Raw genomic sequence first — 18,708 nt, forward strand, 5'->3', positions numbered from 1 at the left:
TTTTTTATCTGAGAAACTAATATATTGATCTTGATTATCGTTGTGTCTATTCAGTAAACTCTATGTAATATAAATATGAATAAAACAAGTTTTTAATGAACTAAGAGGCTGACAAGTACTTGGTGAAAACAAAGGTAGATTAAATTAATTCAAAATAAGTTTGTCAACATGGATAAATGTCAAAATTATACAGACTGAAAATACATTAAACTGCAAATGCGAGGCTCCCAAACTGGGTCTCACAAAGGAGGATTCGATTGTTGCAATGCCAAATAAATTTGTTTCTACTTAACAACGTTTCCCGAGGGCAGAACCACAACTGCTTTGGACAATTTATTTACTGTTTGAACGGGAGTCCCCCATCTGGTCCTATCAGAAACACGCGGACATCGCTGTCATCGCTGATCAGCCAATCAGGTGTAAGGTAGTGCAGCCGTGCACATGCAAACCAGCTCAGGTCAGCCAGCCAGAAAAAACAAAATCTCTAAAACATTAACAGTTCATTTGTCCATCACGTGGTGGTTCAGCTTTAGACGGAGAAACCGTCCAGAACAGTCCATCTAACAAAGTGGGAAGCCAATCTGCTACTATGACAGGTACGTCCATCGAGTTTCACCTCCTTAAAAACTCTCTTATTAGCCACGTGGCTCTCTTTAAATGCAGTAATTTGTTTCGTTAAAGGCTAATCCTGTATTTTCTGCTCAGATAAAGTGACAGAGTTGGTCTCAAAGTGCCTACAGGCCCGGGACTTGGCTTATTGTCCCTACAGCCGCTTCCCTGTCGGTGCCGCCCTTTTAACAGCAGATGGCGCCATTGTCACAGGTAAGAAACAAACAGGTGGCTCCAACAGAAAATACAGTGTTCAACCTGCTGTTATGTGACTATAATAAATTAAATAAATCACTTGGGGAATGGCAACGAGAAAGTGGTAGAGTTTGACTGGTGGTAAAAAAAAAAATGGCAGCTTGCATTTATACACTAAATAAAACTGTTAATTTGTATACATTTCAGCTTACTTATAAAAATGTATTCATATCAATTGTAATCTCTACAAGACAAACAGATTTAATTTAACTCCAACTACAATTTCATTTAGGTGGGTATAAAAATTATGCAGCACTTTTAAAAAACAGCTCTACATGTTTTATAATTTCCAGGTTGCAATGTGGAGAATGCCTCCTATGGCCTGACCGTGTGTGCCGAGAGGACGGCCGTCCAGAGAGCCGTAGCTGAGGGACATAGACAGTTCACCGCCATCGCTGTGACATGGTGAGACACTTCATGCCGGTCAAAATTCAAACGATATCACAGTCATTTATTCATCTTCCTCTCCACTCAGTGATATCAAAGACCGTTTTGTTGGGCCGTGTGGAGCGTGCAGACAGGTTCTCATGGAGGTGAGATTATCCACAGAACTGTTCTGTGTTTTCATAAGTTCTGCATAGAGTCTAAACATCTGCATGTCAGTAGAAAGTGCTTAGAAAAGTTGACTCATTCAAAGGGTTGTGTAGATATTATATAAGACAGAATTTACTGGGAATGAGAAAAAAATGTCTCTGTATAGTAAAAGATGCTTATGTTTTTTCTTGTTTTACTGTTTCTGATCTTCTTCCACTGAAATAAAAGATTAGTTTTTATTTTTATGCTTTCTACACATCTTTGCAAGGATGAAATAATTTTAGGATGACTTGAACTTAATCAGTGACCCAAAACTTACACGTTTTTCATATTCTGTGTCTCATAAGTTACGTTGATAGTACAGTTACTTAAAATGTTTAGGGTTAGTTTAGGAAGTTTCGATGCTTGAGATCAAATAGTGAAACTTCAGGAGGAGTTGGGTGTCTCAGAGCACACCTAACCCTTAACTGTTCTGATAAGATTTGGGAAATGGTTCCTGAGTCAATTTGAAATTAAATTGCCCTGTGAGTAACGGTGATGACAGTTCTTCTTACGTCACTGTTTCTCTCATGTTTTTCCTCCCCACAGTTTGGATCAAACTGGACCGTGTATTTGACTAAGCCGGATGGAACGTACATAGAAACTACGCTTCACGAACTGCTGCCTTTGCCATTTTCCCCTGAGCACCTCGCAAAGAACTGAACACGCTTCCACTGCATCTCTGGACGGCCTAAAACCTGCTGACTTTATCACAGCTAGCCTAGAAAAAACACAAAATATGAAAACCCGCTGTACACCCACTACAAACATGTAACCATGCAGTTGATGTAAGTCCTTTGTAGAAAATAACCCCATTTCTGTCAAGTTTGTAATAAGCCAGATATTGATAATTCTTTTGTTTTCAACTTCTATCTACCACAACTGACTGTAAAATGTATTTGTGTCCAATTTTATTGGACACATTCACTCTGTAGAAATATTCAATTTTAGAATGGCTGGTTAAATAAACTAAAGAAATAAAAATCTAGTTGGAACTTCATGTTGTGAAATCCAAAAGTAGTACACAGCCAACGTCTTTTGATTTATCTGTTAATGTAGTTTTTAATTAATTTTTCACATCTATATCAAATCAGAAGGAATAAATTATTAATATTATATAATAATATAATATTGACATAAAATATTAACATTATATAATAATATTTGTCAGAGGTATAATAACGAGCAAGAAAGAAATGGTCCTGATCGAATAACAGATTTCAAAGATAAATTCACATTAAGCGTCTCTAGAACTGAAATGGTTTTTATTGCCATTTTTGTCAAGTCCTTTCATCGTGGTGTTAAATGTTGTATTCCTTGCTGAAGTAGATAATGTTGGGCTTGGAGTTTGACCATTTCTAGGAAGCCCCACATATTGTTGGTGTTTTCAGCCTTGTCAGTGCTCTTCTCTTCTGCTGCCTCTTCTTATCCACTTTTTCCTCTGGAAGCACAGAACAAGAAACATAACAAAAATCTCTGGGTCAATTTTTTAAATCCAGTAGCTTTGAAGCTCTGCTCTGAATAGCCTCAATTTTCTAATTATTAAAAGAACATTTTGTACATTGACATAACCGCAGAGTATCCGTGTACGCTTCTTGATCGTCAAGTGTTTTGATACATTTTTGCAAAGGACATTAATCAAAGCGCCTAAAGTTTTGTAGCTAAATAATTTAGTTTTGGTTCTGATGTGTTGGAGTCACGTAACCACATTTCCATGAGTGAAAAGGTCAAAAACGTTCTTATTTGGATTTTTTTTGTTGATTTTTTTGTTTTATTTTCCGTTATCTTTGTCCATCTTTGAGTTTCCCATTATTCTCCCAGTGTAAGTCCTCATTGTTTTCGACTCTGTTTTGTTCTTTGGCTTTTGGATGTGTGCCCACGCCCCGCAGCTTTTGGATAAGTTTGTTTGTTTTCAAACTCACTTCCCAATCTGTGGAATGCCTGAAAGGATTTTGTCCCCAATCCTGACTTTGACTTTTTTTCCCCAACGCTTCAAGTCCGTGTCTCTCCTCTGTGTAGAAATCTTACGCCTGAGTTAAACATTTTGCTCCTTTACTTCCTCCTTCCCACAGCCAAGAACAGAAAACAGATTAGAACATGAATAGATTCATATTCACAAACAAAGCGAATATGGAGAAGGAAGCGTTCTTAAGATCAGAGGAAAGGGTGTTAAACAATGTTCTGAATTGATATGATTCTACATTGCAGGCAGGGGCGGCGTATAGAGGGGAAAAGTTATGACAATTCTAAGGGCCCCTGACCAACAGGGGGCCCTCCACAATTTATTTATTCATTTTTTTGTTCATAGAAATAAACATTTTAAAAATTGGGGCCCTATCATTTACAAAATGAATCATATTGTATTTTCGAAAAATTGTTTTTAGCAGTAAAAATTAAATGTTCTCACTCCCAGACCAAAAAACACACATCCATATTTGCCCAGAACCCCCCCTGGATCTGTAAGAAGTTTCTGCTTGGAGAACTTGACACGTTGACAGTGTTCAGCAGCAGTCAGTGGAAGACATGAACGACTGTGGCAGTTACTATGCTGCTAAGAAAAATTATAAAATCAGGTTTTCAAAAAATAAAAAATAAGAGGAGAGAGAAAAAGGCAAGAGTGTTAATTTATAACCCAGTTTTTCTCAGAGAGGTGGGTAGACTGTGTACTATTATCAATCATTTAGCATAATAAGCTTAGCTATAGACTACTGTTTGCCTCCTTTTGATGAATTAAGGAAAGAAACTCCCAAGATATTCATATATTTAACCTGTACCTTTTACCACACTTAACAACAGATGAGTCAGTCAGCAGCAGCTCTAACCGACGTCCGTCCTTACCTGTCCTCTCCAAAGTGAAATTAAAGCTGCAGTATGTAACTTTTATAAAAAATAAATAAATAAATTCCCACATATTTGATAAAACTGTCATTGTGTTGTGACAGTGTGGTATGAGAGGTAAACTGAAAAATCAATTTCCTCTGCTTTCTCCCAGTGCTAGAAACAACCAGTCAGTGGCAGGAGAGTTTTAGTGCTGCCAATCACAATCTCATGTGGCTCATCCTTCCTCCCCTTTGCTCTGTGCTATGCTGCAGCTAACATAGCCTGCTGTGAATGCTCAGTCTAGTTAGCATAGCTACCAATAAAAGCAGATAAACTATTTTCCTGTAACTGTATGTTGTTTCTCCACCATTAGCACATTTAGCAGTGAATGAATGAAGTTGACTGACAGCACTAAGACCTTCCTCCTGGTTCTGATTGGTTGTTTTTGCCAGAATGTTGCATTACTTTAGCCAGCAACAGTAATTCAGGGACGATGTGGAGAAGATTGATTGTTTTCACAGATTATCTGTCTCATAACAAACTGTCACGACAGCTTTAACACATATGGAGAAAACATTTTTTATTAAAGTTATATACAACTTGCATAAAATGCAACTACGTAGAATTTTTTGAGAAGTCTGGATTGCTTTATGTGTATTTTGCATGTTGCTTTTGACTGTTAATCGTGTGGAGAGATATTTCAGTAATCTAAAAGAAAAGATTTAAGCAACCTAGTATCAGTGCTAGTATCAGTATTGAACCAAAGAAAGCAAGTTGCAAGCCTTTAAAATTGTGACGCTTTTTATGGGTCAAATCGACTCAAAACATTGTAACAGCAGCTGCGCAGGGGGGACCCAATTTAATTTTTTGTCAGGGGGTTCAAGATTCCTGGCGGTGCCCCTGGCCTTCATACTAGCTCCACTGGTGGCATAGGAGAAGGAGAGAAATCGTGGGTACGACTTAATAACTTTTTTCAACGACTTGGTTAATGCGTGGCCACGATTTTTTTTAATTTTTAATTTATTTATTTTATTTTATTTTATTTTATTTTATTTATTTATTACATTTTTTTTCCTCTCATGTCACCATGAGAGTATCAAATTTACCTAGGAAACGTTGGAGTTGGATGAAGTAGGAAAAAAAGTCTTTATCCAACAGCTCTAAGGGGTGACAAGAAAAACATTACGTAAGCGTTGTTGTGTCATGTGATTGGACGGGGGCGTGTCCCAGCCCCGTTTTCCGGAAACATGGAGGCTGTTCTGAGTGATGTTGTAGCTCCTGAGGACCTCAAAGTAAGTTTTACATTATTGAGCCTCTGTCCGCGGTACAAAACGAACATATAAGCCAACTGATAACTATCACCGATATCCTCTTACCTTCACTTGTCTCGGTAAACGCTGACACTGTGGGAAAACACCCCACGTCGACACGTCTGTCGCGTCACGTAGCATGCTAATGCTAATGTCCATGTTTTGGATTAACACTTGGTTGCCTTCTTAATGAAATTCACTTTAATAATCAATACCTGATGCCAACAGCAGTATTACATTAATATGTGGTTACATTGAATTACACATACTGGAACAGTTAATGTAAATCTTACGCAACAGGATATAACAGACGCTTAAGTGTCGATACTTTTTACTGATTTGTTGAGTGAAACAGAGCGGCTGCTGATTTGTAATTTTAAGCTCTCTATGAGACTTATTTGTGTTTTTTCTTTTCCAGAAATTCGAGAAGAAGTACAACAACGAGCTGCTGAAGGGATCTGTTTCCAAGGAAACAAAGTTTGAGTATGCTTGGTGTTTAATCAGGAGTAAATACACAGACGATATCAAGAAGGGAGTGTTGCTCCTGGAGGGTAAATAAATGTTTATTATTGAAATTATTCTTATTATTTTCCTCCATTTCTTGTAAGCAAACCTGTATGAACCAGTCATACTCTTTTCTGTGGACTTCTTTAGCACACATGTATATATTTTTTTGTCTTGCAGAACTCGTCCACAAATCGTCAAAGGACGACTCCCGGGACTTTCTCTTCTACCTTGCAGTGGCCAACTACAGGCTCAAAGTCAGTCATCTTTCCAAATATAATATGAATCTTGTATTTTCTTTCAGAACGTGTTCAAAATACTCTCTTCTGTGTGAATGGTCAGAAATAAACAGGTGTGGTTTCTCCTAAATTATAGAAAATGAATTAACTAATTTCAGTCACCGGTAACAAAACTATCAAACTAGAAACCATGCGCTTGGCAGTCTTAAAGCTAGCTTAAAAATGTAAAGTATAAATGGGGTGAAATTTCCAACCCTTACTGTAGCTCTTACTCCCTTCCCTTGATACAAACACAGACACACTGAGTCCCTTCTGAAACAATAAGGCTTTGTCTGCTGGTTCAAACATGTTACCGGTGAAGCAGCTAGATGTCACTGTGAGTCTGGAAAGTTAATAGTTTGAGGGTTTCTGGTGGCATCAGTACATTTAAAATTAAATGTGTATGTTTAACTTGTTATATTTTCACTTTTTCCTACTGATTCTCTCATGTTCAGTCACAGATCCATTGTTTTTCGTGTAATTGAGACGAAACCCTACTTTAATTTGAAAGATTGTGTTTCTTTCCAGGCTAATAGTAACCCTTAAGTATTTTAACTTTTGCTATTTCAAATATTTTCACGAATATTTTCAGGTGTCAGTCAGACGTTTACACAACTTACCTGGTGTGTTTTGTTTCTGCCAGGGTGGACTAGTTAGACAGCAAACTATTATTGTAGATTTTCTGTTATGTCTAATTTTCTCAACTTACTGTAACTTATACCTAGAGGCTCAAATGTATTCCTCGCTCATATTTGGGTAAAATTCCTAAACCAAATTTCCGAGTTTTCACCTGAGTTTTTAAGGAACGTTTGGTGCAGCGTTTTATCACGTCACTTAATATCAATCTGCTTTATCCATCCTACAGTCTGTTTAGACGTATGTCTGAAATCACTGTCCATATTTGAGTTTAAGTTTCATCCATCTAGTTGCTGAATTGAACTAAAACAATTTTGAGTAGGTCTTAATTATTTTATCCACTCTGTACGATGCACAGTGGCTGCAAAGCACATCCTGAGCATGATGCTGCCCCTCCCTGACTGTAGGTCCAGCGAAGTGCACACGTTCAGACGTATGTTTGCACTTTCTCCTCAGGTCTTTAGCAATATACATATTAGAGTGAATATGCATATACGCAGGTCAGCTGTGGGTTTGTTGAGTAAAGAGGAAAATGTGCAGAGAAAATGATGAGATCATTTGGTTTTTCAGAGAGCTTGTTCTCAGAGTATCTAATTTGATTTATGTGTTTTGTGGTACAGCATTCTGGTACACGCAGTACCAGAATGTACCTGCATTCTGGTTCAGCGGTGTGCCTGCCTCTGCTCCCTCCCTGACGATCCTCTGAAGATAACTAATCAGGGCTTTATGGTCTGCAGGTCATAATGATCGCTCTGTCTGCTTTTAAGCTGTAATCTCTCCAACTGTACCTCACGCGCCTCGTTCACCTCACGTCTGACCTGCATCTACTTTGACCGTGACAGATTTGATTTGTTTTCATAATTTTAAGTGACTTCTCTGTTCTCTGTCTCTCTCTCTCTCTCTCACTCCCCCAGGAATATGAAAAGGCCTTGAAGTACATCCGGACTCTCCTGAGGAACGAGCCGGGGAACAAGCAGGCCCTGGAGCTGGAGAAGCTCATCGAGAAGGCTTTGAAGAAAGGTAAGCGTGTGGAAAAACAATGTTCTGAAAACGCTTTATACATCCACACCCTCACGCCCACTTGTCGTTGTCCAGACGGCCTGGTCGGCATGGCGATTGTCGGAGGAATCGGACTGGGCGTGGCGGGCTTGGCGGGTCTGATCGGCTTGGCGGTGTCAAAGGGAGCAGCGAAATCCTAACCTGGATGAGAAATGTGTTCTGGACTTATACGCTGACCTTTATTAAAAAAAAAACAACAACAAATAACCAAGTGCTAAAAAGAGGTTTGTTTGAAGTTGAATTTGTGCTGCGACACATTTACAGCAAATGATGGTTGGGAAAAAAAAAAAGTTTCATAATAACAGGGTTGAAAATCAAATTTTCTTCTGTTCACATATTAAAGCATGTCAGTCTCCAGCTACTCATTTAACTTCAGTTGAATAAGTTGCCATTTGTTTTCTGTATGTCTAAGACTGTACAGGTTTGTTTCATTGTTTATGAATAAAGGAAAGTGCTACTGATGCTGCGTGAACAATAGGAGGTAACATGAAGAGAGAGTGGCTTGATGTCTGCAGAGGAGTCCAGCTGAAAGCAGTGAACATTTAATTCAGACATGCTTTTTTTGTTTATTCAGAGTAAGAACTAATAGAATTAACATATTTACTCATGTTAAAAGCTTTCCTGACATTTACTATATTTAATTATTTTACATCTTGGTAAATAAAATCACTGCAAGAATATTTATGTCACAGTTTGTTTTGTTTTTTTTGGTGCGGGTGGGGGGGTTATGGCAAATCATAAAGACTGAGAAATTAATTTCTAAGACTTGAGGAGCATAAGATATTGGTGACAGTGATGGTGAGATTTTTTAAAATAAATTCTCAGTTTTTTGCTAAATTTGCTATATTTTACCTGCAGACTGGTTGTATTTTGGGTTTAATGTCAAAGCAGAGCAGCACAGAACCATGAAAGATGTTCAATCTATTTCTGTGTTAAAGATTTACTTGTTTCAACCTCCATTATGTACAAATCATGATTTAAAACCCCCCCCAAAAACAGTTATCCAGTGTAACTATGCTTGGATTCAACATTTAAGCAGCAATTGAAGAAAATACAATTATAAGAACATTTCAAGTTCAGTTGGGTTAAGATTAAAATCTAGATGCTGAATTAGCCAAAACGTAGTAAATATTCCTTCAAATAATTTAAATATTCGTTAGGCAGTGACTGCTGACCAGTCGAGGTTTATGAAAACATTATGGCGTTAAAACTTTAAAAAGTTTTTATTTATTTATTTTTTTTAAATCAGTCTGTGAGAGGAGATGTTTATGCTGCTCAGGTCATAATTCACAACAGGCAAAAGTTTCTTTTTGATATTTTACAACTTCATAAAACAGCCTGTGTTAAAGAGCAATAACTGAAATATCTCTGCATGCACCTAATTTATACAGCGCCCTCTACAGTTATTGACACATTATTGCACCACAAATGGGATTGATCAGAAAAGCTACTGAAAATTTAAATAAAAATATTTTCTAAACGGCTCATGAGGTTTAATGAAGATATGAAGGTTGAGCAGCAGAACCAAATTCATCAGACGATACTGCATTAAATAAATATATTTAGCTTCATTTTTTTTATTTATTCTGTGGCACCTCAGTGTTTCTCTGCCTTGGAAAGCAGGATCTTGCTGCAAACCTTGATTTCAAAAAGGTGCATAAAAGAATATTACACATTAACTGGACATGAAATTGACTGAAATCCAAATGTGCTGCTCCATTGTGTTGGTGCGGGTCATCGTGCTCAGTGTCAAACAATGAAGTGCTGTTGTACTGGATTACACAATAACCTTAATTACAGCGTGAGGGGGGCATGAACATTGTTCCCAGTTGCATTTCTACATGTTGATTACACATTAATATCCTACAGCACTCGATGAACGTTGGACCGGTAACTCAAAACTCACCGGAGCGGATCTGAATTAGCACTGCTCTGATGAACCATTGAGGGTAAAATGTGTTTTCAAGTCTCAGTTTTCCTGGGTTCCTCTCGTATTTTCCTGTTTCTCTCTCCTACCGACGTCTTTTCCCGGTAAACAGATAATTTCTTTCCCCTGACAGGTCTGGTGAGTTTCGGTGTCGTCAGATGGGTTAATGAGTTACCCCTACCGACGTTGATAACGGCGCATACAGCTGATAGCCTCTAAGCCTTCCTGCTGTAAAATCAAGCCGGGCAACTTGAATCTTTCTGGAGTCTGAGGCATTTCTGACAGAACCTCCGAGAACCCGGGCAGCGTGTTTCTATCCAAACCCGTCTCAGCGAGGCCGTTAAATGCTTCCAGCGGCGTCCGCCTCCATTTTTAACTAGGCCAATAAAAGACGTCGATTAGGCTGGAACTACGACGGACTTTAGCCTCATTATGAGTCTAATGACTGAAATTTCGGAGTAATTAATGAGTAGCAGCGGGTTCAGATAACTGGAAAATTTTCCACTCTTCAAAACGGAACAAAGGACAAAACCGTCAGGCAGATATCCTTACGCAAAGTTCAAGTATCCGCTTTGCTTTGAGCCACTCATAAATAACAACTCCTCCTATTTACATAACTCAGCTAAAATTGTATTTTCTCACATTGGTTTTCACAAACATTTTTCAAACAGAGTCATCCACAATTCCTCAGTAAGGAAGCATAAAATCCTTTAAAAATAAATTTTTATGGCGGCCAAGAGGCCACATTTTGCTGCTGTTTTTAAATTTCGAAAATCCTATTAATGTCCTCCATCCAAGCTTTTTTGGGTCTGTCCCAGATGTTTCAGACTTTTTACAAACATTGCTCTGACAGTAGAAAAGAGTTATTTCAGTCCATTTCCTGATCCAGATCAGCACACCTCTGCCTTTCCCGTCTTCCCCATTTCGAAGAGTTTTGATTGGGATTTCTTGATTGAAAAATCAAATCTTTAGGAAGATTTGAAAAAAAAAGATTTGAAAACGCTTCTCTCATGGTATATGAGAGAAGCATAGAGAGTGAAAATCCTGTTCTGGGCCTGTTCTGCCTCAGTCTGAATATTAAAGCTGCAACCAGCTATGAATCACCCAGGTGGAAAAGAAAAGTAAGAAGATTAAAGAAAATCGTTAAATCAACTTGAAAATACTGAGTTACGGTAAGCAGAAGCCATTCAAGACATCTCTGACCTTTTGCTACAAAACAGACAAAAGTAAACTGAGCATATTTTTTGCCCAGAACATCTCACATTTACAGACCCACTCAATAAATTTAAATATTAAATTTGATTTATTTCAGTGCAAGACATTTTTAAGCAGTTTTTCTTACAAATTTCTGCTAACAGCTAATGTAAACACGACGCATAAGTTTGAAAGATTTGACTAAAGTAACCTGAGGCTTCACCAGGAAGTGGCCTTGACCTGTACTCTTCCAGAGTGAATATAACCAGATGGCTTTCTCTCGCCTCAGGGATGTGATATATAACCTGTGGAGATGCGGTTCTTATCAGTTGAGAAGCTTCCAGATTTATGTTTTTAAAGATGAGTAACCACTCTATTAGAGATACCGATGAGAAAAAGCATTTAATAACTAAACTAAAATGTATTTTTAATAGCTAGCAGATCCAGATCTCAGGTTTATTTGTGGTTCCCGTGGAAGAACCTTTATTTATCGAGCTCTTCTCATGTGAGAACAGCTGCTTTGTTCACCATGTAGATCAGATTATAGGTCAGCCTACTTAAATACTTAATATTAAGACTTTCTAGTAGATTCGTTTCCATAATTTGATATTGTTTAGTGGTAAATCAAATATTTATCTCCAAGGACAGCAGAAAAAGGTGCGTCTTCAACAGCTCAAATCCAGAGTTTGTGTGAGTGGTTGGTCAGATCTGACAGTTGCCTGGCAACAGCCTATCAATTATCAGTGTGTTTTGAATGCTGCTCGAATCTTATTGGTGGAGAAAGTGTAGAATAATTTTTTTTTTAATTGCTGCCATAAATAAAAGTGAACACAGTGCAGACCTTTGAATCCTCCCACTACAATGAACTGCTTGACATGACACATAATCTGCAACATCCAAAACGTTTGACTTATAACGTTGTTTTTAATTATTGTTGTAATTATTAAGCAGTTCAGAGGAGAGTCTGTTTAAACATTTATCTGTTCACTCTTCCATGATGCGCCTCATCCTCACATGTTCATCCTATGTTTGTTCCTGGGAAGCTAATGAGAAACTTACAGCCTTTCCAGGTATCACTTCACCAGTCACATAAAGTTTTATTTTTCAAAGGTAAAGCGACAGCAAAATCTGCTTTTAAACTTATAAACTCTCTGCGGCCAGTCATGCAATCGGAGGAGCTGTAAAACGCGCTCCGCAAACAGTCTGGTCGTAAAACGGGCCGTTTATGGTGAGCAGGACCCATGTTTTAGAGCACCTCAGGTGTCAGTGACATGGGTGAGGTTGTTTTATTTGTTTGGTTTTAACAAGGATATAAATTTCTAAATTTGATATATTGATCAGGATGCAGAACTATAAGTAATCCCCTATCATGTATACCTGTAGTGTTGTCCATTGTATCACTAGATGTGTTGTACAAATCCAAAGTCAAAGCTTTGGATCGATTTGTCCAAAGCTTTGACAAATCGAAAGCCAAAGCTTTGGATTTGTACTCTGAAACATGATGCAGCGTTTTGCTCAAACATTATCTTTTTCACCTTTTGTCTCACTTCTACCTCAGTCTATTATTAATTTGGTTTTATTGCGATAGACCAACATTAAGTAATGCCTGATTAGAAAGAGGAAGCAAAAGGATAAATGGTTGCATTAATATTCAGGTTGTGCCACCGGCTCTCAAGTTCATGTAGGTCTAGACTTTGACTAGGTCATTCTAAAGCAACAACATGTTTTTATCTAAAACGTGGTGGCTGTATGTTAAGGCTCTTTTTCCTGTTGAGAGGTGAAATCTAAGCTCCGATCTTCTGTTTGAAAACCTCCATGGATACATTACAAGTTCATCATTAATTAAACTTCTGTTTCTGCATTCCAGAGATTTCTAAAAGTGACTAAAATTGATGTGAGCAATTTTACAATTTAATTTGCAGACTATAATTTGCACATTTACATTCAACTTTTAGTTAAGAGTTTGGAAAATACTTCTCTTTAAAATAAATTTAAAGGCAGTAAATATGTTTAAAGCCCAAATGTGAGCAAAAGATAAAACATCAAGCAAAAAAAGTATCTATAATGCAAATCCAGAAAACTCTTGAAATCCATTTTTATAAATTAATCTTGAACATCCTGTCAATTTTAAACAGAGCTCCAACATTTAGGAACACTTTTACAGTTATACGGAGCCATGTGAATATGATTGTAAGATTGTTTTCTTCTTTAATAACAAACATTTACATTTAAAAACTGTGTTTTGTGCTTACTTGTGTTGTCTTAAATATTGAAATTGGGTTGATGTTGTGAAACACTGAAGAGCAACAAACATGCAAAATGATGGGAAATCAGGAAACACCACTGAAAAAATATTAGCATCTTTTCACATTGATCTAATTTGTCAGCATACAGATAAAAACTGTTTTGATATGATTTGATTTTGTGACTGGAATCAGAAGGGAAGTACAGCAGAGGTCATGAATACCTCAGAGTACAAATCTTTCTAAAACAGAAACACACCTGTGGACTTAGCTTAAAGTTGAGCATTTAAACTTTACAGATAACGAAATGTTGCTTCTATTCTATTATTTCTAATAATTTGGAGTTATTTTGTTTCGCTTTAAATGTAAACATTTTATTTTGTGAAACAAACACTACGAAAATCCATATTTAAGCTGTAACTCTAGAGAATATTATATGCATTTAATTTAGTTGGTCTTAAAGAATTTCATTACTAATTTTTAATATGTAAAATAAAAACAGTCCACAAAATATTTCCTACACATTTCTGAAGGTCAACGCACTTCCTGTCCTGCTGGGTCAGTTCTGATCTTATAAAAGTAGAGCCACACTAATCAGCTACAGAAACCCTCATAAGCAATAGTTTCGGGTGGATTCGGTTCAGAAGATGTGGAAAGACGTTTGAGTTTGTAAAACATTCACAGCAAGAGATGACCGAGGTAAAGTAAGGTTAGAAACCTGCATGTTCCTGGCTCTCTATGTCGTGATATCAATCAATCAATCAATCAATCAATCAATCAATCAATCAATCAATCAATCAATCAATCAATCAATCAATCAATCAATCAATCAATCAATCAATCAATCAACCAACCAACCAACCAACCAATCAATCAATCAAATTTTATTTGTATAGCACATTTCAGCAGCAAGGCATTTCAAGGTGCTTTACATAATTAAAGAAAAAATAAAAACAGCATGTGACATTTCATAAACAGTAAGAAAGAGAAAGAGATTTAAAAACAAACAAAAAAAAACAATTAAAACATACTTTTGTTACGGAATTTAAGCGACTGTAGTCGCCGGACTCCGCCGTCCGTTTAACCCGGATATTATCCAGGCCCCGTCGCCTAACAGGACAAGGTCTCCAACCTTGCAGCACCAGGCTCCGTCCTCCTGTCATGCGAATTTTTGCACTAGGACTTTGCCGCCCTACACAGATTTTTGTGCTCTATTTTTTACCTTTTAGAATCTAGAATTTACAGGGTTTTTCTGTGCACGCAATGACCCTCAGTCACTTGCCACTTTTATATCATTAGAAAGAGGAATAAAAAGAAATTAATAAATAGATAAAAAGTACAGATAAAAACATTAAAAACATCGAAGACATCAAAACCCACACTCTAATCCTAATTTAGACATAATCAACTCTAAACAGGTGGGTTTTAAGTTGAGATTTAAACACCCAGTGTTTCAGCTGTTTTACAGTTTTCTGAGAGTTTGTTCCAAATTTGTGGTGCATAGAAGCTGAATGCTGCTTCTCCTCATTTGGTTCTGGTTCTGGGGATGCAGAGCAGAATCAAAGCCAGAACATCTGAGGGGTCTAGACGATTGGTACAGCAATAACAGATCTTTAATGTATTGTGGTGCTAAACCGTTCAGTGATTTATAAACTAACAACAGTATTTTAAGTCTATTCTTTGAGCTACAGGGAGCCAGTGTAGGGACTTTAAAACTGGTGTTATGTGCTCTATCTTCCTGGTTTTAGTGAAAATACGAGCAGCAGCATTTTGGATCAGCTACAGCTGTTTGATTGATTTATTAGTCAGACCTGTGAAGACGTTGTTGCAGTAATCAATGCGGCTAAAGATAAACGCATGGATGAGTTTCTCTAGGTCGTGCTGAGACACAAGTCCTCTAATCCTGGAGATGTTCTTCAGGTGATAGGAGGCCGACTTTGTGACTGTCTTAATGTGGCTCTGAAGGTTCAGGTCAGAGTTCATCACTACTCCCAGGTTTCGGGCCTGATCGCTGGTTTTCAGTTGTAGTAGCTGAAGCTGTGCATTGATGCTAGTTCGCTCCTCTTTAGGTCCAAAGATAATAACTTCAGTTTTGTCTCTGTTCAGCTGGAGAAAGTTTTGGCACATCCACACATTTATCTGTTCTAAGCATCTATTCAGTGATTGGATGGGTTCAGAGTCACCTGGTGACATCGTGATGTAGAGCTGTGTATCATCCGCATAATTGTGGTAGCTAATCTTATGTCCTGTTATAACCTGAGCCAGTGGGAGCATATAAATATTGAAAAGAAGGGGTCCTAGAATTGAACCTTGGGGTACCCCACATGTGACCTTTGACCTCTCTGATGAGAAGTTTCTGATTGAAACAAATAAATCTCTGTTCTTTATGTAAGATTCAAACCAGAGGAGCACTGGACCGGCGAGTCCAACCCAACTCTCCAGTCAATTCAGTAAAATGTCGTGGTCAACAATGTCGAAAGCTGCACTGAGGTCCAACAGAACCAGCACTGTGGTTCTCCCACAGTCTTTATTCACATGAATATCATTGAACACTTTTACAAGGGTCAGTCTCTGTGCTGTAGTGAGCACGAAAACCAGACTAGAAGGAGTCAAAGGGATTCATTATGAAGTTATTTAATTGTTTAAAAACTGCTTTTTCAATAATTTTGCTGATGAATGGGAGGTTGGACATCGGCCTGTAATTCTGCAGTAGTGATTTGTCTAGATTGTTCTTTTTTGTCAGTGGTTTTATAACTGCTGTTTTCAAAGCCTGGGGGAAAACACCTGAAGACATTGATGAGTTTACTATTTGGATCAGATCGTTAGCAACGACAGGCAAGACTTTCTTAATGAAATGTGTGGGTAGGACATCCAGACAGTAGGAACTTGAGCTTAATTGACTTATAATTTCTTCTAGGGTTTTATAATTAAGTAGTTGAAATTGGGTCATTTTTCCTGCATTTGTTTTGTTTGGGCACAGCATTGGTACTGGCTTTGGAGTGGATGTGCAGATTAATCCTCTGATCTTTTGAATTTTCTCTGAAAAGAAACTGGAGAACTTGTTGCAGGCAGCATTAGATTGAAATTCAGGTGGTAACATCACAGGAGGGTTTCTGAGCCTGTCAACAGTAGCAAATAAAGCTCGAGCATTGTTAATGGTTTTGTTTATGACATCTGCAAAGAAAGCCTCTCTTGCATGTTTTAGTGTTGTGTGATAGTTATGTAGTCTTTCCTTGTAGATGTCATAATAAACATGCAGTTGAGCTTTACGCCATTTCCGTTCGGCCCTACGGCAGAGTTGTCTAGCAGATTGAACAGTTTGTGCATTTCTCCATGGAGATTTCTTCCTACAAGTCACAACTTTCACTTTAATGGGGGCAATGTAATCAATGATATCTGAAACTTTAGAATGAAAATCATCTACCAATTTATCTACGTCATTTCATCTTAAAGGCGAGGAAGAAGAGTAGATTTGATTAAATGTTTCTGCTGTGTTTTCTGTGAAAGTACGTTTTGTGATAGTAGCTTTTTGTCCAAGTGGGTTAACGGATAAAGAACTGTCAAAGATAACAGCAAAGTGATTCGACAGAGCTACATCAGTTGCAGAGACATTGGAAATATTCACACCCTTACTGATAACCAGGTCCAGTGTGTGTCCATGAGTGTGTGTTGCTTGTTTGACATGTTGTGTTAGACCAAAACTCTCTAATATATTACAGAGCTTTGTTGCCCCTCGATCTTGGGGGTTGTCAACATGAATGTTGAAATCACCGACAATTATTAAACAATCATAATCAATGCATATGAGAGATAGAAGCTCATTCAAGTCCATAAAGAAATTTTCCACATGGAGTTTTGTATAAAGTTAGTGTCAAAGTTTGTTAGTGTCGAAGTTTGTATCTTCGAATTGTTTTACCTCAAACAATTCGAAGATACTCAAAAGACGTGAAATTACCCAATGAGATTTTACTACAATTTATGGTATTCCGTGTTTTCTATTCTCACTTAAAAGATTGTACATAGGAGGCGCTGATTCAATTAGTACAATTGGTTCATTACTGTCATTCAACCATGTTTCTGTCAGAAATAAAACATCAATATTATGCTCGGTGATGAAATCATTAATTAATAGAGCTTTAGCACAGAGAGATCTGGTATTTAAAAGAGCAAGTTTAAGTGACTTGGAGCCTGAAAGTTCTTCAGTCTGAGGTTTCTTTAGGCAGGGGCTCAGTCTGAGGTTTGAATTAAGACCGCTGTTTTTTGTATTTCTGTTTTTTGTATTTCTGTTTTTTGTAACTTTTCTTGTTGTGATCCGGACAGGTAATGGTCTTGTTTTGTAGTGCCGGGTGCCAGATACATTCTGGAGGAAGACGGGTGTAAAGATAATATCTGGACCCTGGTCTCAGACCTCAGAAACGCAGAGTGCTGGATGCTCTAGGAAGTCAGAAGCAGGTGGCTTCGATGAAGTGAAGTCTGCTATGTTAGCGCTAAGGAGAGTCATGTCGAGGCAAACCTGTTGCTCCATTCCATCCGTAAATTTGAGAAATTCTGGTCCAGAAGACATTTTGTATCTTGTGAATGGAGTGAATGAGTGTAGGAGCAGAGAGGGAGGGGGGAAAGAGAAGGGAGGGGGGAAAGATGAGAGAAGGGGGAATGAGGAGGGGAACCAATCGCTCTGTCCCCAGTCGATGTTTTATCAGTTTGTTTTGGGACACTTTGCTTCTGATAAGCGGAGGGTTCCATCCTAGCCAGACATCCTTGAACCTGTTCTTCTGAAGCGATGGTCACATTGTTGTTCTTGTTGATAAAATGAAAAATGTTTGCAGTGAGCAGCCTTATTCCATGTTTGTTAAGATTGCATCCGCCTCTTCCAAAGAGGTGAAAGCGCTGCCAGTAGATCCAAAGGTTATTGATGAAGGTCACTGAGCTGACAGAGCAGGTTTTAATCAATTGTTTTTCGTCTCCCCATTGAGGCGATGGAATTGAACCACTGAGAAATAATTTCATTTTTAATTTTCCCGTAGTGTCCAGAAGAATATTAAAGTCCTTTTTCAGAATCTCCGATTTTTGCTTTTCCAGATTATTGGTTCCAACATGCACAACTAAAGTCTCAATGTTTGGCTGACCAGTGGTTAGAGAGAGCACTTTGCAAGTCAAATCAGATACAATGTCACCAAGAAAAGAAACCACTCTCGTTTTCTTGGGATTGCAAACATGACTGATTCCATTTACTGCCTCATCTCCAACAATAAGCACTCTTGGCATACCTTTCGTTTTCCTGGTGGTCACTTTGTCCTTTG

At 37.9% G+C, this 18,708-nt stretch overlaps 2 protein-coding genes across 2 annotated transcripts; both read left to right on the forward strand.

Annotated features, from left to right (window-relative positions):
- The first annotated feature begins 87 nt into the window (after nt 1-87).
- On the forward strand, nt 88-3,010 carry LOC103480533 (cytidine deaminase). The gene is made up of 5 exons (XM_008435512.3): nt 88-596; nt 706-822; nt 1,158-1,269; nt 1,340-1,397; nt 1,987-3,010. Exons 1-5 carry the CDS (start codon nt 590-592, stop codon nt 2,098-2,100), a joined length of 408 nt encoding a protein of 135 aa, XP_008433734.1. The 5' UTR covers nt 88-589; the 3' UTR covers nt 2,101-3,010.
- A 2,383-nt stretch (nt 3,011-5,393) lies between these two features.
- Nucleotides 5,394-8,724, forward strand: fis1 (fission, mitochondrial 1). Its single transcript, XM_008435511.3, has 5 exons — nt 5,394-5,549; nt 5,986-6,118; nt 6,252-6,328; nt 7,900-8,005; nt 8,081-8,724. The coding sequence occupies exons 1-5, from the start codon at nt 5,505-5,507 to the stop codon at nt 8,182-8,184; spliced, it is 465 nt and encodes a 154-aa protein (XP_008433733.1). The 5' UTR covers nt 5,394-5,504; the 3' UTR covers nt 8,185-8,724.
- Nucleotides 8,725-18,708: the final 9,984 nt, after the last annotated feature.

The sequence above is a fragment of the Poecilia reticulata genome, chromosome 18 (genome assembly GCF_904066995.2).
Source record: "Poecilia reticulata chromosome 18, P_reticulata-male-v2, whole genome shotgun sequence".
Lineage (NCBI taxonomy): Eukaryota > Metazoa > Chordata > Actinopteri > Cyprinodontiformes > Poeciliidae > Poecilia > Poecilia reticulata.